The sequence below is a fragment of the Schistocerca americana genome, chromosome 2 (assembly GCF_021461395.2).
Source record: "Schistocerca americana isolate TAMUIC-IGC-003095 chromosome 2, iqSchAmer2.1, whole genome shotgun sequence".
Classification (NCBI taxonomy): Eukaryota; Metazoa; Arthropoda; class Insecta; order Orthoptera; family Acrididae; genus Schistocerca; species Schistocerca americana.
Window position 1 is genome coordinate 273,544,545 of NC_060120.1, and position 19,732 is coordinate 273,564,276.

At 38.1% G+C, this 19,732-nt stretch overlaps 1 protein-coding gene across 1 annotated transcript; it reads left to right on the forward strand.

Moving 5' to 3' along the window:
• The first annotated feature begins 3,228 nt into the window (after positions 1–3,228).
• On the forward strand, positions 3,229–3,623 carry LOC124593954 (protein lethal(2)essential for life-like). The gene is given in 2 exon segments (XM_047132301.1): positions 3,229–3,532; positions 3,535–3,623. Coding segments are annotated over 2 exon segments (393 nt in total).
• The last annotated feature ends 16,109 nt before the right edge of the window (positions 3,624–19,732 follow it).

Here is a 19,732-nt window from a genome sequence, read left to right on the forward strand (position 1 = left end):
GATTCTGGGTTTCCAGAAACGACATGATACGAGCAAAAGACATGTTCTAAAATTCTACAACAGATCGAAGTCAGAGATATAGGTCTATAGTTTTGCGCATCTGCTCGACGACCCTTTTTGAAAACTGGGACTACCTGTGCTCTTTTCCAATCATTTGGAACCTTCCGTTCCTCTAGAGACTTGCGGTACATGGCTGTTAGAAGGGGGGCAAGTTCTTTCACGTACTCTGTGTAGAATCGGATTGGTATCACGTCAGGTCCAGGGGACTTTCCTCTGTTGAGTGATTCCAGTTGCTTTTCTATTCCTTGGACACTTATTTCGATGTCAGCCATTTTTTCGTTTGTGCGAGGATTTAGAGAAGGAACTGCAGTGCGGTCTTCCTCTGTCAAACAGCTTTGGAAAAAGGTGTTTAGTATTTCAGCTTTATGCGTGTCATCCTCTGTTTCAATGCCATCATCATCCCGGAGTGTCTGGATATGCTGTTTCGAGCCACTTACTGATTTAACGTAAGACCAGAACTTCCCAGGATTTTCTGTCAAACTGGTACATAGAATTTTACTTTCAAATTCACTGAACGCTTCATGCATAGCCCTCCTTACGCTAACTTTGACATCGTTTAGCTTCTGTTTGTCTGAGAGGTTTTGGCTGCGTTTAAACTTGCAGTGAAGCTCTCTTTGCTTTCGCAGTAGTTTCCTAACTTTGTTGTTGAACTACGGTGGGTTTTTCCCATCCCTAACAGTTTTACTCGGCACGTACCTGTCTAAAACGCATTTTACGATTGCCTTGAACTTTTTCCATAAACACGCAACATTGTCAGTGTCGGAACAGAAATTTTCGTTTTGATCTGTTAGGTGGTCTGAAATCTGCCTTCTATTACTCTTGCTAAACAGATAAACCTTCCTCCCTTTTTTTATATTCCTATTAACTTCCATATTCAGGGATGCTGCAATGGCCTTATGATCACTGATTCCCTGTTCTGCGCTTACAGAGTCGAAAAGTTCAGGTCTGTTTGTTATCAGTAGGTCCAAGATGTTATCTCCGCGAGTCGGTTCTCTGTTTAATTGCTCGAGGTAATTAAACAAATTAAATAAAATAAATGTTGAATAACAGGGAAACAATAGATTCCTACTGCATGTAATTAGTTATGAACAACAACATAGCTCGCGAGATATTCACTTCTAAATGCACGCAATGTCTTCACTGTAGAAGCCACGGAAATCTCACAAGTGCACAAGCCGGCATTCCGAAGTATTTCTATCTGCCACAACCACATGCAAACCACTGCACACTCTCCAAGTCTCTGCCATGACCATGTGCCCGTTGCATCGTCACGTCGAGCACTCCCTGTGTCCTGTGCTACTCTCCCTAATGCTGCACTGTTCAGAACTGCCCGTCCAGCAACTCCTATGTCCTGTGCCGTACTGTCCCTCGCACTGCACTGTCCTGAACTGCTCGTGTCCTCTTCAGAAAAAGATCCTCCTCCTCCACTTCCATACAGTCTCTCCATGTGTCCTTTTTGGAACGATCGCTGTGATTGGCTAGAGCATTCCCACCCTGTCTCCAAGCCAACGCACACTCACGAACATATTGAAACACTTTCAAAATACTGGATTTACATTTAAATTACTTGAAATTAAATAAATATTCCTATGGCTGGACCATAAACACACATTATTAAATACATAAACAAATTAAATAAACATATACCAAAGGAATAGCAACAAAAGGTAGGCCAGTAGCCTAATGTCTCTGTGCTTTCTAAAACACAGTAAATATTTAACCAATTTCTTCATGAATAGTATATATCGGATATAATCAAAGACATAGATGAATAAATATATTTATAAGCAGGCTGTTACCATTTTTTTGTGTAACTTTGGAGTGCTTATGGCCTGACACGATCGATAGTAATTGGCCACTTTGTCCTCCAATAAGTTGTGTACTATTCAGTTACATGCCTGTAATTTATACCAATTTAGGTTTACACAAATAGCTTTCTAAAGACACTTCAATCGACAAAATTGGATGAACCATTTAGATTTTGGAAATCCATTGCTGGGTGTTAATTGCATAATTTACAGTCAGATACTAAACTTTAAACTAATAAAGATATTGAAAATCTGATTACACCATCAGAATCATTGTGCAAATAATGGTAATGTACATGTTTCTTTTTGAGGTATCATGATTCATCCGGTTACTGTTAATTTCCATATGAATTGTGAAATGTCTGTCTTCAAGGTTTCACAAAGTCCACCATCTTTGGCACTCCCGGCATGTCTCCTTCATCGACACAGCATCACCATGGAATTCCCATCCATGCAGTCCCTGGACCCCGGCTAATGTTCGGCACCACGTGCCCACCGACGAGCCGTGGCCTGCCGAGAGGCCCCAGCATGGCCACACCAACTCCGAACTTAGAATATTTCCAGGGCACCACAACTCACACGTTACCCCACAACGCACATCAGAAGCACGAGTGATAAGAAATCCTAAAGGCCAGTTACAAAATGTCCACCTCAATCTGGTTGGCCCAATACTCGAGTCAGAAGGTTATCAGTGTACTCTTTATGTGACTGACTGCATCACTCGTTGGGTCAAGGTGACACCCTTGCTGCACGTAATGGTGGAAACGGTGGCGAGGCCATTTGTGCAATTGTGGATATTGTGCTGCTACTGCCCAGCATCCATCACTACTGACCAGAGACGCTAATCTGAGTTCATACTGTTCTCCAAGCTATGTAACCTTTGCAGTGTTCGGTGCTAAGCACCAGAGCCTACCATCTACAGAGCAATGGACTGGTGAAATCTTGGCATTGAACACTCGAGGCAGCAGTTTTGTGTTATAGGGACCAGTGGACAGAGTCCTCAGCCTGGGTTCTATTGGGTGTTCTTTCCACATTTAAGAAGACTTTAGCACAGATTTTATACAGTGATCTGCTCAACCTATCAGCAGAATTCAACCCCGCATTACACCAATGCCCTCTGCGGAGCTACCAGTCCTAGTCCAAGAGTGAAATAACACATAACATGAATAAGAATACCACCGTCCCAGTCCCTAGGCTCACCAAAAAGTTTTGTATACAAGGCTCTGGCAGAATGCAAGAACATCATGTTATGGGATGGTACAAGCAAAATAGCACTGCATCCACTATATTATGGACTGCACTGGGTACTGAAATGGAGAGAGAATTCATCTGACATACTACTACATAAGAAGCCATCTCCATGCTTTGTCTCAAACACGCCTGGATTTTACAAGACGTACCCAGCACAGACGATGGAAGGGCTGCTCAGAAAGAAGACTACACTCGCTTTGCTACGGGGCATGGTGGGACTTCAGACATTCAGAACACTAACAACAATTTCAAGGTAAGCCTTGATGTGCAACAGTTCCAACCCAATGAAATAAGCATAAAACCAGTGGTTGATTTGGTTGTTGTTGAAGAACAGCATGAGGAACAACAGGTTGAGAAGTGTTTTATTTCCAAACAGTTCACTTGCTGCTACAAGCTACCCAATCGCATTGAACCGAAGCGATAACATCAGGGCTGTCAGCTGACAGTTTTCTAATCATCGCAACTCCTAGGAAACAACTGCCTTCAGCAAGCATGTGTGGATAGAAGGGCAACACTACACCACCTCTTTCATCACTACCGCAATCAACCATTCCACCATCACAATTCGAGAACTTCGAACATGGTGCTGCATAGATGACACCCATCAGATCAGTATGAAGTACAACCCAAAGCTGAAAAAATTCAGCTTTGGATTGTGCTTCGTACTAGTCTGATGGGTGTTTATGCTGCACTGTTTGAAAGACCACCTATCTGTCTTTATGCGAATCCATGTGTGGCATGCCCCCAAGCCTGGAGAATTGTCCTCCTCCATGAGAGGTTTTCTAGCAGACCTAGGATTGAAGAGGATATTCTCTCGCATGCCATGTACCAGGAATATATTATTTTAATCTTACTTACACATCCTTTGTGGACACTGGGTAGTGCTTTCCTTGTTAGAAATAAATAATTTTTACAACTGTAGCGAATTTTATCATTGACAATAAATAAGACTTTGGCAGCAATATAAGTTTAGGACTCCTACAGGGGAGAATGTCTTTTATCACTCTAGCCTGCCGAGTTCAATCATTAGTTGCACCTTTGTCTCTGTTGTACATCCATTGTCAGGAATAAAATATGAGTTAACTGAATTCTGTTAACTTACTCCCACTGGAATCTCTACAGACAGCTTATATTGTTTTATGTAGAGGTACATAAATCCTTAATTTGAGGTATTAGACCAAGAAACAACAGCTAGATTGTGTAAGAGAAACAACAGGGGAATTTTTCAAATCACATTATTCTTGAAGTAATTCACTTTATTATCAATGGCAGTAGATTAGCACTGATCAGAATTGGGTGTTAGTATGTCAGTGTACTTTGCAGAAATACCCTGCAGTAACTTCTTGTGCCATAATGTGTAACATAACTTCTTCCACCAAGTCCACGAAGACTCTTTCGTGATGGGATTTATGGAACATGATGTACGAATGAATCAAACTGTTGTAATGGAAAGGAATTTGAAAGTAAACTGTTAGCATATATAATGACAAAATAATATATATATTTTAGGGTAATACCAATTATTCGCCATGACTGAAGATGGAAAGAATTAAAAGCTAAAGGATCAATGTGAAATCTCATAAGTTAACAAACTTTCCTTGAGAAACAAAACAGTTTTTGAGATGCATTTATATGTACAGGTTACAGTGCAGCATACAATATTGTATGGAAAAGATAAACATTTTTGAAGGGTATCATGATGAAATCATGAATACTTGATATCTATGGAATTTTGTGTTCAGAAAAGTCAAAGAATGTCACAACCAAAGTTAATGCTGAAAGTTATCAAAGGAATCAAATTTATTTTATGAGACATAGTGTCACATTTACTGTCAAGAACAGCTCAGTTTGCATTTTTTTTTCAATTGGTAGTTAATGTCAGAGTTGTTTCTACTACAAGGCCACAGCCAACTAATTACCCTGCCCCATCTTTGTCCAAGGAGAGCTGTAAGTTTGAAGATACCTGTATATATGAAATAAATATGTTCCTCAGAAAGCTTCCTTACATATGACCATTGAAAGAATCTGAAAGGTTATCAAACAGTTTTCATGTGTTTTAAAAAAGATGTGCTAACTTGTGAATATCACTTACTATTACATGCAACAGAACAGTCAGTGGAGCAATGTAAGGCCAGACAAATATCTACATTTATTGGTGTCTTTCTTCTCAAGAATGCCATTAAAGCAGTATTATATTTTTGTTGTATTTGATGAAGGCCGTCTGTGTAACTGTCTTAGATGTGAAACATTGTAATTCTCATGCTCATGAATGGCATTAGATTACAAGAACTGACTCAGTTGCAGCTTTTAAAGTCATAATATTCTGCTATACTCTACTGAACAAAATTAAGATGTCTCATTATGTAGAATGTCTTTGAAAGTTTGTCAGGTGGAAGATGACTGTATCCCATTCATGTGGTATAAACGGAGATAATAAGCTTATAAATTTTGGCAGATAGCATACATCCATACAGACGTATTGTAAAGGTTAGTGCCTTGCCAATGCAACCACTTTCTTCTGTCACTGACTCTTCATTTCAGGTCCACGTAATTGTCACATCCTTATCCTATTCTCAGTGTCTTCTAAATACTTCTTCCTAGGTCGTCCTCTTTCTTTCCTTCCTTCCTAGCACTTTCCCTTGAGAAATGTTAAAAATGAAAGTGTTGTATCTGATGACATGTCCAATAAATTTTATTTTTGTTTTCCATTTCCTTTAGTACATCAAACAATGTTGATTGTTGCTGATACACTTAAGTCCACTACAGTGTCCTGGCTATCTGCTCTGAACCACATTCCATCTTCTAACCTGAGAAGAAAGAATATCCTTTGGAGGGAGTACAAGAAAATCTGTTATAGCCAGCAGTTGCCAATTTATGAGGACATACCTGCTGTTGGAATCAATAGATTCTGCTGTACATATTCCCCACTCAGAACACCTAGAAACCTGGCTGCCCATAACATTAGTCTCCACAAAGTCTGGACGCAAGAATGATGTAACAACACTCCATCAGAGCTTCACAGCTTTCTCCAAGCCAATAGCAAACCATGGGAACTTGATCTTTCCCAGAGGATGTGGAGTACACTCGACAGAATCCAGACTAACCATGTGAGATACAATGACCTACTATATAGGTGGGGAAAGATTACCATTGCAGAGAGATTTTCAAAGACAGAGTGTCCTCAAAACTTTTACCCTCGAAACTCCCCGGACTACAGAAGATCATATCAATTATATAAATAATATGTCTGTAAATTTGTAAATAATGTACATTTTTTTTTATTCATACAGTGATGTCTAATTGCCACACAATTAATAATAATAGTTAATAATCTCATTGTTGACTTCTGTCAAGGCTTCCAGATTGGTTTTTCTTTCTGACCAGCTTGTTCTTGTCATTTTCTGCAATAGCCACATTTCAGTAGCTTCAAGTCATTTCCTTCCCAATTTATTCAGAGTCTAACTTTCACTTTCATACAGATGACTTTTAAAAGGATTTCCTGACATGTTGTTGTTGTTGTTGTTGTTGTTGTGGTCTTCAGTCCAGAGACTGGTTTGATGCAGCTCTCCATGCTTCTCTATGCCATGCAAGGTTCTTCATCTCCCAGTGCCTACTGCAACATACATCCTTCTGAATCTGTTTAGTGTATTCATCTCTTGGTCTCCCTCTACGATTTTTACCCTCCACGTTGCCTTCCAAAACTAAATTGGTGATCCCTTGATGCCTCAGAATATGCCCTACCAATCGATCCCTTCTTCTAGTCAAGTTGTGCCACAAATTTCTCTTCTCTGCAATTCTATTCAGTACCTTCTCATTAGTTATGTGATCCACCCATCTAATCTTCAGCATTCTTCTGTAGCACCACATTTCGAAAGCTTCTATTCTCTTCTTGTCCAAACTAATTATCGTCCATGTTTCACTTCCATACATGGGTACACTCCATACAAATACTTTCAGAAACGTCTTTCTGATGTTAACAAATTTCTCTTCTTCAGAAACGCTTTCCTTGTCATTGCCAGTCTACATTTTATATCCTCTCTACTTCGACCATCATCAGTTATTTTGCTCCCCAAATAGCAAAACTCATTTATTACTTTAAGAGTCTCATTTGCTAATCTAATTCCCGCAGCACCATCCGATTTAATTTGAGTACATTCCATTATCCTCATTTTTCTTTGGTTGATGTTCATCTTATATCCTCCTTTCAAGACACTGTCCATTCTGTTCAGCTGCTCTTCCAGGTCCTTTGCTGTTTCTGACAGAATTACAATGTTATCAGTGAACCTCAAAGTTTTTATTTCTTCTCCATGGGTTTTAATTCCATCACTGAATTTTTCTTTTGTTTCCTTTACTGCTTGCTCAATATACTGATTGAATAACAATGGGAATAGGCTACAACCCTGTCTCACTCCCTTCCCAACCACTGCTTCCCTTTCATGCCAATCGACTATTATAACTGCCGTCTGGTTCCTGTAGAAATTGTAAATAGCCTTTCGCTCCCTGTATTTTACCCCTGCCACCTTCAGAATTTGAAAGAGAGTATTCCTAGCAACATTGTCAAAAGCTTTCTCTAAGTCTACAAATGCTAGAAATGTAGGTTTACCTTTCCTTAATATATTTTCTAAGATAAGTCATAGGGTCAGTATTGCCTCATGTGTTCCAATATTTCTACGGAATCCAAACCGATCTTCCCCGAGGTCGGCTTCCACCAGCTTTTCCATATTAGTATTTTACAGCCATGGCTTATTAAACTGATAGTTTGGTAATTTTCACATCCGTCAACACCTGCATTCTTTGGGATTGGAATTATTATATTCGTCTTGAAGTGTGAGGGTATTTTGCCTGTCTCATACATCTTGCTCACCAGATGGTAGAGTTTTGTTATTCCTGGCTCTCCCAAGGCTGTCAGTAGTTCTAATGGAATGTTGTCTACTCCTGGGGCCTTGTTTCGACTTAGGTCTTTCAGTGCACTGTCAAACTCTTCACACAGTATCATATCTACTATTTCATCATCATCTACATTCTCTTCCATTTCTATAATATTGTCCTCAAGAACATCGCCCTTGTATAGACCCTCTATATACTCCTTCCACCTTTCTGCTTTCCCTTCTTTGCTTAGAACTGGGTTTCCATCTGAGCTCTTGATATTCATACAAGGGGTTCTCTTTTCTCCAAAGGTCTCTTTAATTTTACTGTAGGCAGTATCTATCTTACCTCTAGTGAGATAAGCCTCTACATCCTTACATTTGTCCTCTAGCCATCCCTGCTTAGCCATTTTGCACTTCCTGTCGATCTCATTTTTGAGACGTCTGTATTCCTTTTTGCCTGCTTCATTTACTGCATTTTTATATTTTCTCCTTATGTCAATTAAGTTCAATGTTTCTTCTGTTACCCAAGGAGTTCTACTAGCCCTCGTCTTTTACCTACTTGATCCTCTGCTGCCTTCACTACTTCATCCCTCAGAGCTACCCATTCTTCTTCTACTGTACTTCTTTCCCCCATTCCTGTCAATTGATCCCTTATGCTCTCCCTGAACCTCTCTACAACCTCTGGTTCTTTCAGTTTATCCAGGTCCCATCTCCTTAAATTCCCACCTTTTTGCAGTTTCTTCAGTTTCAATCTGCAGTTCATAACCAATAGATTGTGGTCAGAATCCACATCTGCCCCTGGAAATGTCTTACAATTTAAAGCCTGGTTCCTAAATCTCTGTCTTACCATTATATAATCTGTCTGATACCTTCTAGGATCTCCAGGCTTCTTCCGTGTATACAACCTTCATTCACGATTCTTGAACCAAGTGTCAGCTGTGATTTAAGTTATGCTCTGTGCAAAATTCTACCTGGCGGCTTCCTCTTTCATTTCTTATCCCCAATCCATACTCACCTACTACGTTTCCTTCTCTCCCTTTTCCTGCTATCGAATTCCAGTCACCCATGACTATTAAATTTTCGTCTCCCTTCACTATCTGAATAATTTCTTTTATCTCATCATACATTTCATCAATCTCTTAGTCATTCGTGGAGCTAGTTGGCATATAAACTTGTACTACTGTGGTAGGCACGGGCTTCGTATCTACCTTGGCCACAATAATGTGTTCACTATGCTGTTTGTAGTAGCTTACCCACATTCCTATTTTCCTATTCATTATTAAACCTACTCCGGCATGAACCCTATTTGATTTTGTTTTTATAACCCTGTATTCACCTGACCAGGAGTCTTGTTCCTCCTGCCACCAAACTTCACTAATTCCCAGTATATCTAACTTTAACCTATCCATTTCCCTTTTTAAATTTTCTAACCTACCTGCCTGATTAAGGGATCTGACATTCCACACTCCGATCCATAGAACGGCAGTTTTCTTTCTCCTGATAACAACGTCCTCCTGAGTAGTCCCCGCCCGGAGATCCGAATGGGGTACTATTTTACCTCCAAAATGTTTTACCCAAGAGGACGCAATCATCATTTAACAATACAGTTAACTGCATGCCCTCGGGAAAAATTATGGCTGTAGTTTCCCCTTCCTTTCAGCCATTCACAATACCAGCACAGCAAGGCGGTTTTGGTTAGTGTTATGAGGCCAGATCAGTCAATCATCCAGACTGTTGCCCCTGCAACTACTGAAAAGGCTGCTGCCCCTCTTCAGGAACCACACATTTGTCTGGCCTCTCAACAGATACCCCTCCATTGTGGTTGCACCTATGGTACGGCTATCTGTATCGCTGAGGCACACAAGCCTCCCCACCAACGGCATGGTCCATGGTTCATGGGGCGTATGTATATGTATGTATGTATATGTATTCATACGTTTGCTGGTTAAAATGTTTTTATTTCTCATAAATGCCTGTTTTGCCAATAAAATCCCTCTGTTCTCCATTAAGCATTTGTTGTCTTATGTGACAGTACTACTGAGATGTTGAAATTGGTTCACCTGATCAGTCCTGATGTCAACAGTTTTTAAATTGTATTTTTTTCTCGTGTATTATCATTACTCTCATTTTTCGTTTGTTCACCTTTAATATCCACAGTTTGTGTCTGATAGGACTTTTAGCATTTTATTCATTTCTTTTTTGGAGTCGGAAACTAATATGATTTCAGCAAATGACACAATGTATCCTTTCACGATTGACTTTTATTACTTTTGACTTCTCCTTCATCATCTGAACAGCTTCTTCAAAGAAAACATTAAATAAATATGTTGACAGGTGACATCCTTGTCTAACTACTTTTCTTATCCTGGCATCTTGCTCTACTTTATTGATGTTTATTGTTTTGCTTTGGTTCTGATACATCTGATTAACCATTCTTCTGTCCTCCCAGTTCAGTGCCATTTTCTTCATACTTCTAAAGAGTAGATACCAGTTCTGTAAGTCAACAAAAAAGTGAGATAAGTCGATCTATTTATATCCATCCTTGTCTCCAATAGCATGCACAAGGACAAAATTGCTTCTCTTCTTCCTCTGCACTCTCTAAATTCAAACTGGTCTTCTCCAGCATACTTACCTACCTTTCCTTTTATCCTGCTCTTAACTATTTTAATTTTTGGAGTCATATGATAACATTGATAGTGTTCTATAACTGGTGCAGGCAGGTGCCTTTCATACCTTAGGTATGGTAAAGGTGTGAACAGTATTCTGAGTAGCTGTGAGTACTCTGTGTGAAGTTTTCTGGCATGAGTCCTCTTTTGTAGCACTCATTCTTATTTGAAATAACTGGTCTTTCATGTTGTTACCTAAATTTTAAGCAATTCTGCAGCGATGTCATCAACACGATACATTTTCTTCTTTCAGCCTCCTAAAGGCATATTCAAATTTGTGTCTCAGGATTGGGAGATCTTGCATTTTCTCACATTCATTGATGTTTTCAGTTTGATTATTTTCATTCTTGAAGTCCCTGTCATTGTACAGTAATTCTGTATATCATCCTCTTAATTTTTTCAACAGTTTTTGTTCTAGGTTTGTACTGAAGGCCTCTGACTTTCAGATAAGGTCAAACCTGCTTTTTCATTTTCTTATCTTACTCTATCCCTTTACCAATACTTGTTTCTCTGTCTTTGGTTGGATTTTTAATTCTTTTTTAGTCATCTACATTGTTTTCCTTCCTGAATTTATTCCTTTTCTCAATTAAATTTAGTACAGGAGCTGGACAAAAACATCAAACCACCACAAAAAATGCATGCTTGACCATAAATGCAGATGCTAACCAAACCTGCAAGTTGCACTGCTCTAGTTGACCATGAACAGCACCTGCGCAACATCCTTAGTATGTTGCAAGTGTCAGTCGTGGTCAGAACAGTATTCTGAGTGGCTGTGAGTATGTCAGAGATAAGTACATTCGAGTGTGGCCAAACTATTGGTGTTCGTATTGTGGGTGCTTCCACAACAAAGGTAGCCAAAGTGTCTGGTGTTTAAAAAGGCATGCTTATGAAGACTTATACTGCATACAGGAAAAGCGGAATACTTGTCCGCTAAGACACATCACGGCAATGAGTGATCATGACAGTCAGTCACTGTAAAGGATTGTGGAGAAAAACAAGGGGACGACAGCTACAAAAGTCACTGCAGAACTTAGTGTCACATTTGCGAAGCTGGGAATTGCAGGGTGAGATGGAATTCCAAAGCTGCTCATCCCGGATGCAAATGCCCATAATAGGAAATCGTGGCGCAGAAGCCATAAAACCTGGACTGTGGAACAGTGGAAGAAAGTCATTTGATTGGATGTGTCTTATTTTGCACTGTTTCCAACTTCTGGCCAAGTTTATGTCCCAGGAGTACACATGGAGAGAGTTTGGTGGTGATTTGGGCAGCCATATTGTGGTATTCCATGGTCCCCATGGTTAGTCTGCAAGGTCGCATTACTGCCGAGAATTGAGGGACCATTTTGGCTGATCAGGTCCATCCCATGTTACAATGTTTATTCCCCAATTGTGATGATGTTTTCACACAGCTTGAATCATTCAGGTCTGGTTTTGTGAGCACAAGGATGAACTGTCACATTGTTTCATTCAAAATGGAGTGTAAACCTCTGATCTGGTCATCTGTTTTATTTCACTTCTTATCCTGTTAATAAGTCATGCAAGTCACCAGCCAATTAATGAATCACAAAATTTTTTCTCATTTTTTACTTATGAAACATAAGGTTTTTTTTTTATTTAAGATGTGTACATTAATAGTAACTTGCGTTCCACACAAGTCAGATGATTTTGACATTTGTAACACTTGAAAATGGCCTAAGGCTGAAATCTAGATTGCATAATTAAGCATATTGTACAGTCAAATGGCAATTATATCTACAAGTAAGTTTTACAAGAAGGAAAAATCATCAGTAAAATGACTTGTTCAACGTCATTATGATTTATCCTGCACAATGATCAATGGAACTTGAAACTAACTAACTACAAACAAGAAATCAAAGCAACACATTCTTTATTTGTACCTACCCTCCACATGACGGCTAGTGACACACTTTTAAAATCTTCCAGTCACTTCATAGCAAACAGATGAAAAAAAATCAGAGTGACAGTAACTGGATGGCAATGAAGAAATGATAACATCTCCTGAAAGATACCATCCTATGTACCAGAACACATTTAGTAGTTCAATGACATGCTTACTAACACAGACAGATTTAAATGATTTACTGCACGATATAGAACTCAGTAAACAAACGATAGAACTGCTTGGTTTGAGGTTACAGGAATATAATTTTCTCCGGCAAAGTGCCTACAACAGCAGCAAATTTACACACAGAGAACACATTTTTGTATCAGTCTTCGCAAGCGAGGGGGACTAACATTTCACAACAATGCTGCAGGCTTAATGAAAGCATTAGACCTCAAATATAATCTACAGGAATCTAAAGCTTTTTTGCAAAATAAGTCTACTGTTGCGCAATAGCATATGTCAGTTTGGCTAAAGAACATTACAAAAATTTGGAAAATATTCTCAGTTAAATTAATTAAACACATTGGGCATAAATGAAAGATCTGTAACAATTTCCAAGTAACTGTATTATTGGGATTACTACAAGGCTACACAAAATACTCTTGTCCTGTGTGTGATTGGGATAGTCCTAATAGAAAATCCCACTTCATAAAAAAGAAATAGCCTCTTTGAAATTGGAAAGCGGGTGAAAAAAAAATGTTCAACATCAAAATCTAGTAGCTCATGAGAACATCCTTCTTCCACCTCTTCACTTCAAACTCAGTTTACTTAAACAGTTTATAAAGACAATGGATCAAACTGGCTGAGGTTTTGCTCATCTTGCTGAAAAACTTCCTTGTTTTTCAGCAGTAAAAAGGGAAGTGTGTGTATTTGTGGGCCCTCAAATCAGGGAACTGCAGCTAGATCAAAATTTGAAACATGCCTGACTGTTACTTAAGCGTACACTTGGCAATGTTGAAGATAAGTGTCAGAAAATGTCCTTGGAAGAAGAGGAGCTGCAAATTATGAGCAAGCAGAGACTCAAATGATCAACAGTTGTCAAGATCTTGGCTATGACATGTCTTTGAAGTACATTTCCTGGACTCTCACAGTGACTTCTTCCCAGCAAGTTGCAGTGGTATATTGGACCAACACAAAGGGAAGTGGATGCCTACAATGTCAGTTGACTATTGCTGGAGTAGCCTTCAAGACAAGAAAGACACTCCATGCAAGAGAAAAACATGAGACATGTAATTTTTTGTTGCCGCATTTGTATCATTTTTTCCTTTTTTTTTATACCTTCCTTTACAATACACATTGCACAATGAATTCTTTTGTGAATACAGCCTCTGACAGTACCTGTTCTTAGGCTTCCCTAATATGACAGAGTTAAATTACTTAACTGAAATACTTGATCTTATTATTTCTTAAATAATGAAAAATTGAGCTGCCAGAGTTGGCAGTCGTGTGCATGAGACCCGATTGCTTTTATGGATAAATGGTGTGCAATTATTTTTTTCCAGTGAAGGCTGTGGCCTAAAGCTCATATGTAAGTGTCTCTTAATTGTGCCCATCTGCAACTTTGTGTGTTATTTTTATGGTAATTAGCAATCCACCTTTTCCTATATTGTTGAAAAATAAGTTTATATTTATGTAGTAAAATATTGCGTAAAAGTGGACATTCTTGTTAAACTATCCCTGATGGAGAAAAACTGAAAACAGATTTCGATTGACCTTTGGAATTGCTTATTTGTCTTCATTGATTAACAATGCACTTCTTTGTTCAGCTATTAACAACTTTTATTTGTTTGCCTAGTACTTCTACTACCTCCTCACTTTTCCACTACCTCCTCACTTTTCCTTTCATTCTTATCTGATTTTCCAAAATCTTTACAGGATAGAAAATGAGTCTATCTCTTTTATATTATTTTCTGAACATTTTTTTCAGTGTTCCAAAATGTCTCTATACAGAAATCCTTCAATTTGCTCTATCTAACCTTTTCTGTCACTAAAGTTTACCATTCCAAGCAATCCCTTATAGTAAGAACTGATTTAGGACTACTGGGGTGTAAAATCACAATAGATTCAATTGTTAAACCTTTTATTTATTTTAATTTAATACTGCTTTGCAGCAGTACAAATAAATAAATAATTGACTAAAATAATTTCTGGGGATGGATACCCAGGACACACTGTATAAATGTAGTAGCAAATTTAAGTACATTTTATGATACAAATTACTCTTACAAAAATATTTCTTTTTAGGTATGAAATATAGCTGTGAAAACACATTTTTTTCCAGAATGAATTATGTTATGATTCTCATAAACAAACAAGTTCTGGAAAAAGGCAAATAAAACTCTGCCAACATAGTACTTTACAATTTTCAATTTCTGTACACTTTACACAATTATACATTATAAATTCAGGATAGATGTTGCGAATACTCATTTCTGCATATATTCATATTTTGTAACAATTATGCTTGACACAAAATTTACTAACGATAAATTAAAAACACAATCAGTTTTACTTCACAGATGTAAAATTCATAGTCCATCGGCAAATAATATGAAGATAGTTGCCTGTATCACAACGCACTGGGGCACCATTATAGAAACCACACATAAACCAAGTAAACTGTTACACATGAACTATAAAAGCAAGATTTATTCACAAGCTCAATTTGGAACCGGATATGCCAAAAGATTATACACTTTGAGCTGCATAAGAATATGTAAAAATATAATGGCAAACAAAACTTCTCACATAAACAGTGATCATTTTGTTCCTTACGATAAGAGTTGGAGTTGCAGAAGGTGACCAGCTTATAACATGCATTCTTCAGAATGCACAATAGATGTGTATCGTGCACAGAACTAGGCTGTCCCTGTGCTGTAGCCAAGACTGGACCAATGCATATATCTCTCTCTCTCTCTCTCTCTCTCTCTCTCTCTCTCTCTCTCTCTCTCTCTCTGTGTGTGTGTGTGTGTGTGTGTGTGTGTGTGTGTGTGTGTGTGTGTAGGGGGGGGGGGGGGGTATTTGGTTTGTTTTACTCAATTTATCGTTCATAAACAAAAATAGAGTATTAAACTGCACTGTGGAACTCACTGAATACACATTGTTTTACAAAATGCTCATAATCTCTAGCTGTTAGTTCATTTTGTGTGTATCGCACAAAAACAATTACAATTACCAGTCTCAAAAAATTAAAAGTAAGCAATAATGTACATTAATATAATCTGGTCAATTAAGAATACCTACAAATTGTCAGAATGGACCTCAACACACAGTTAATGTACCTGAATGAGTGTGAATCACATTACATACAAAATAGCAAACTTTAGGAAGAACGTGAGAAATACAACAATATATCATATATTTCATATTTCACATTGTTTAAATGGATACAGTCAATATAATGTAAATATGGTGGCATGTCACTTTCTATAACCTTTAAACAGCAGTTTGAAAGAACTGGCATATGCAGAAGGTTGCAGAAACCTACATCTTTCCCTTTGCTTCTTTCTGAATGTTATTAGTCTGCGCCTGACCTATTCTGCCTGTGCCTATTTCAAACACTGTCCTGTTACATCAATATTACAGTTGCAACATTGCATGAATTACTGGAAGAACAATAACAATATTAATTATAATTTACATGAGTAATCAAATATATTCTATTACAGAAGAAATGTTGCAAAGTAGCAATGATAAATTCAGTACAATGAATGGCTTCACTCAACAGATTAAAATTTTTGTTAACAGCAGGAATGTCCTGACATCTAACATTTTTCAGAAAATCTAAAATAATCTGTTATATTCAGTACACACTAGTTCTTTACAACTTTCCAAGGTTTCCATATAGTATGACTATATAATACAACTATTATACATTTACATCTTACCTGCAGAAGCAAGACAAAGGTTGCTATATACATTTATTACACATTTTAACAAAGTAAATTCTGTGTGGGAAGATAATTATAAACATAAAAACAAAATACGCAAACTATGCAAGGTTCACAACCGGCAATGTTAAGAAATATCGTACTTAGAAGAAAATGCAGTCCCAAATACAGAAACAGTTAAAAATGGTTTTCATTTGACTTATGAAGGGAAGCTTTTACTCTCTAGGTGCTTTTACTGGAACCTCTAACCCTTTCCACACAAATTTCGCTTTAAATCATGCATAATTATACTCATCAAACGTAATAAAGCTACAGGGTTTTACTCTGAAGAGAGAGATCTTGACAGCCTGTTAAACCACTGATGTCCACAATCAATTAAATAATCACTAAATGCACAATATATCACAAGCATTGCACTTATTTGAACAGTGATTCCTGAAATAGTAGTTCTCGTAACTACATGACCAACACAAAAATGATGTGTTGCTATGTGACACATACAAATTCATTGAGACACTGATAAGTGAGAGTAATTGGCTTTTAAATTTTTGGGTGAAAGAAATCCAACTAAATAGAACAGCATTCTGTCTGCCAGGAAGGCTTCTGTGGGTGTGAATGAAATTACAGCAGTCAAAATACAATTTTATGTGGACACCTACATCAGTGTTACAAAATAAAAAATTCTGGATGAAAGAATTTTGTGACTGCCATCATCAGCTTCCTAGTAAAGCATGTCACCTGGATGCCAAACCCAGTGTCCCCTGATTACAGTACATTTTTCTAGTAGATGTACAGGCCTGCTACCATCTGTTTCTCTAGGTGCTTCCACACCCTGAATCTTTACTTCCCTCCATACAGCCGTTAAATGGCAATAATTACAATAAGAGTCAACTGGATTTTGGCATGGATTTCACTGTGAAAAATGTTTCCATTGCAACTGCTCTGCACGAAAATTACTCAGCACGATGGAATAGTAAGATAGTACACTCGAGAATAACATAATATGTAAAATCCTCATCCAGTCATTCCAATTTTTAAGTTTTCCATGATTTTACAAATATTGAAGTAGAATGAATCTTGCACTCTGCAGTGGAGAGTGCACTGTTTGGAAACTTCAGAGCAGATTGAAATTGTGTGGCAGGGACTCTAACCTGGAATCTTGCATTTCACATCCAATGCTTTTACCAACTGAGTAATCAAGACAGAACCTATCCTTGTAGCAGAAATAAAACTGGGATAATGCATGATAGCTCAGCAGGTCAAAGAGCATTGTCTGCATAAGGTTAGGTCCCGGGATTGGAGTCCTGGTCCAGCACACAATTTAATCTATTTAAATCCTAGAGTAGTTGTAATGAGACAATGACTAATTAATTTTTTCATGACTGTTCAACTGAACTAGCACTCCATCTGTAACAGCCTCTACATCAATTGTAATGTGACATTAAGAGCTGATACCATGAGTCAACCCCACAAAACATCAGTAACTATAAGCAGCCATGGCAAAATACATTATCCCATGCGATTCATTCCATGATCAGAACATTACAATTTATGGCCCCAGATTTTGCAATCTTTATATTCAATTCCAAACAGCACATATATTTTACTAAGCATTACATAGATTCCTCACCACTATCTTTCAATTATATGATGTGGCAATGAGCATAATTGCATTGAGAATGTTTACTTTTTTCAGCCTTGGATACAATATCTCTTTCTCAACAAATATATATATCTAAAAACAAAGATGATATATAAAAACAAAGATGAGGTGACTTACCGAACAAAAGCGCTGGCAGGTCGACAGACACACAAACAAACACAAACACACACACAAAATTCAAGCCTTCGCAACAAACCGCTGCCCCACCAGGAAAGAGGGAAGGAGAGGGGAAGACGAAAGGAAGTGGGCTTTAAGGGAGAGGGTAAGGAGTCATTCCAATCCCGGGAGCGGAAAGACTTACCTTAGGGGGAAAAAAGGACAGGTATACACTCGCACACACGCACATATCCATCCACACATACAGACACAAGCAGACATATTTAAAGACTAAATATGTCTGCTTGTGTCTGTATGTGTGGATGGATATGTGCGTGTGTGCGAGTGTATACCTGTCCTTTTTTCCCCCTAAGGTAAGTCTTTCCGCTCCCGGGATTGGAATGACTCCTTACCCTCTCCCTTAAAGCCCACTTCCTTTCGTCTTCCCCTCTCCTTCCCTCTTTCCTGGTGGGGCAGCGGTTTGTTGCGAAGGCTTGAATTTTGTGTGTGTGTTTGTGTTTGTTTGTGTGTCTGTCGACCTGCCAGCGCTTTTGTTCGGTAAGTCACCTCATCTTTGTTTTTATATATAATTTTTCCCACGTGGAATGTTTCCTTCCATTATATTAAAAACAAAGATGATGTGACTTACCAAATGAAAGTGCTGGCAGGTCGACAGACACACAAACAAACAAACAAACACAAACATACACACAAAATTCCAGCTTTCGCAACCGACGGTTGCTGGAATTTTGTGTGTATGTTTGTGTGTCTGTCAACCTGCCAGCACTTTCATTTGGTAAGTCACATCATCTTTGTTTTTAGATATATTTTTCCTACGTGGAATGTTTCCCTCTATTATATTCAACAATATATATATATATATATATATATATATATATATATATATATATATATATATATATATATATATATATATATATATATATATATATATATATATATATATATAATAGAGGGAAACATTCCACGTGGGAAAAATATATCTAAAAAGATATATCTAAAAAGAAAGATGATGAAACTTACCAAACAAAAGCGCTGGCAGGTCGATAGACACACAAACAAACACAAACATACACACAAAATTCTAGCTTTCGCAACCAATGGTTGCCTCGTCAGGAAAGAGGGAAGGAGAAGGAAAGACAAAAGGATATGGGTTTTAAGGGAGAGGGTAAGGAGTCATTCCAATCCCGGGAGCGGAAAGACTTACCTTAGGGGGAAAAAAGGACAGGTATACACTCGCACACACACACATATCCATCCACACATACACAGACACAAGCAGACATTTACAAATGTCCCGGGATTGGAATGACTCCTTACCCTCTCCCTTAAAACCCATATCCTTTTGTCTTTCCTTCTCCTTCCCTCTTTCCTGACGAGGCAACCATTGGTTGCGAAAGCTAGAATTTTGTGTGTATGTTTGTGTTTGTTTGTGTGTCTATCGACCTGCCAGCGCTTTTGTTTGGTAAGTTTCATCATCTTTCTTTTTAGATATATATATAT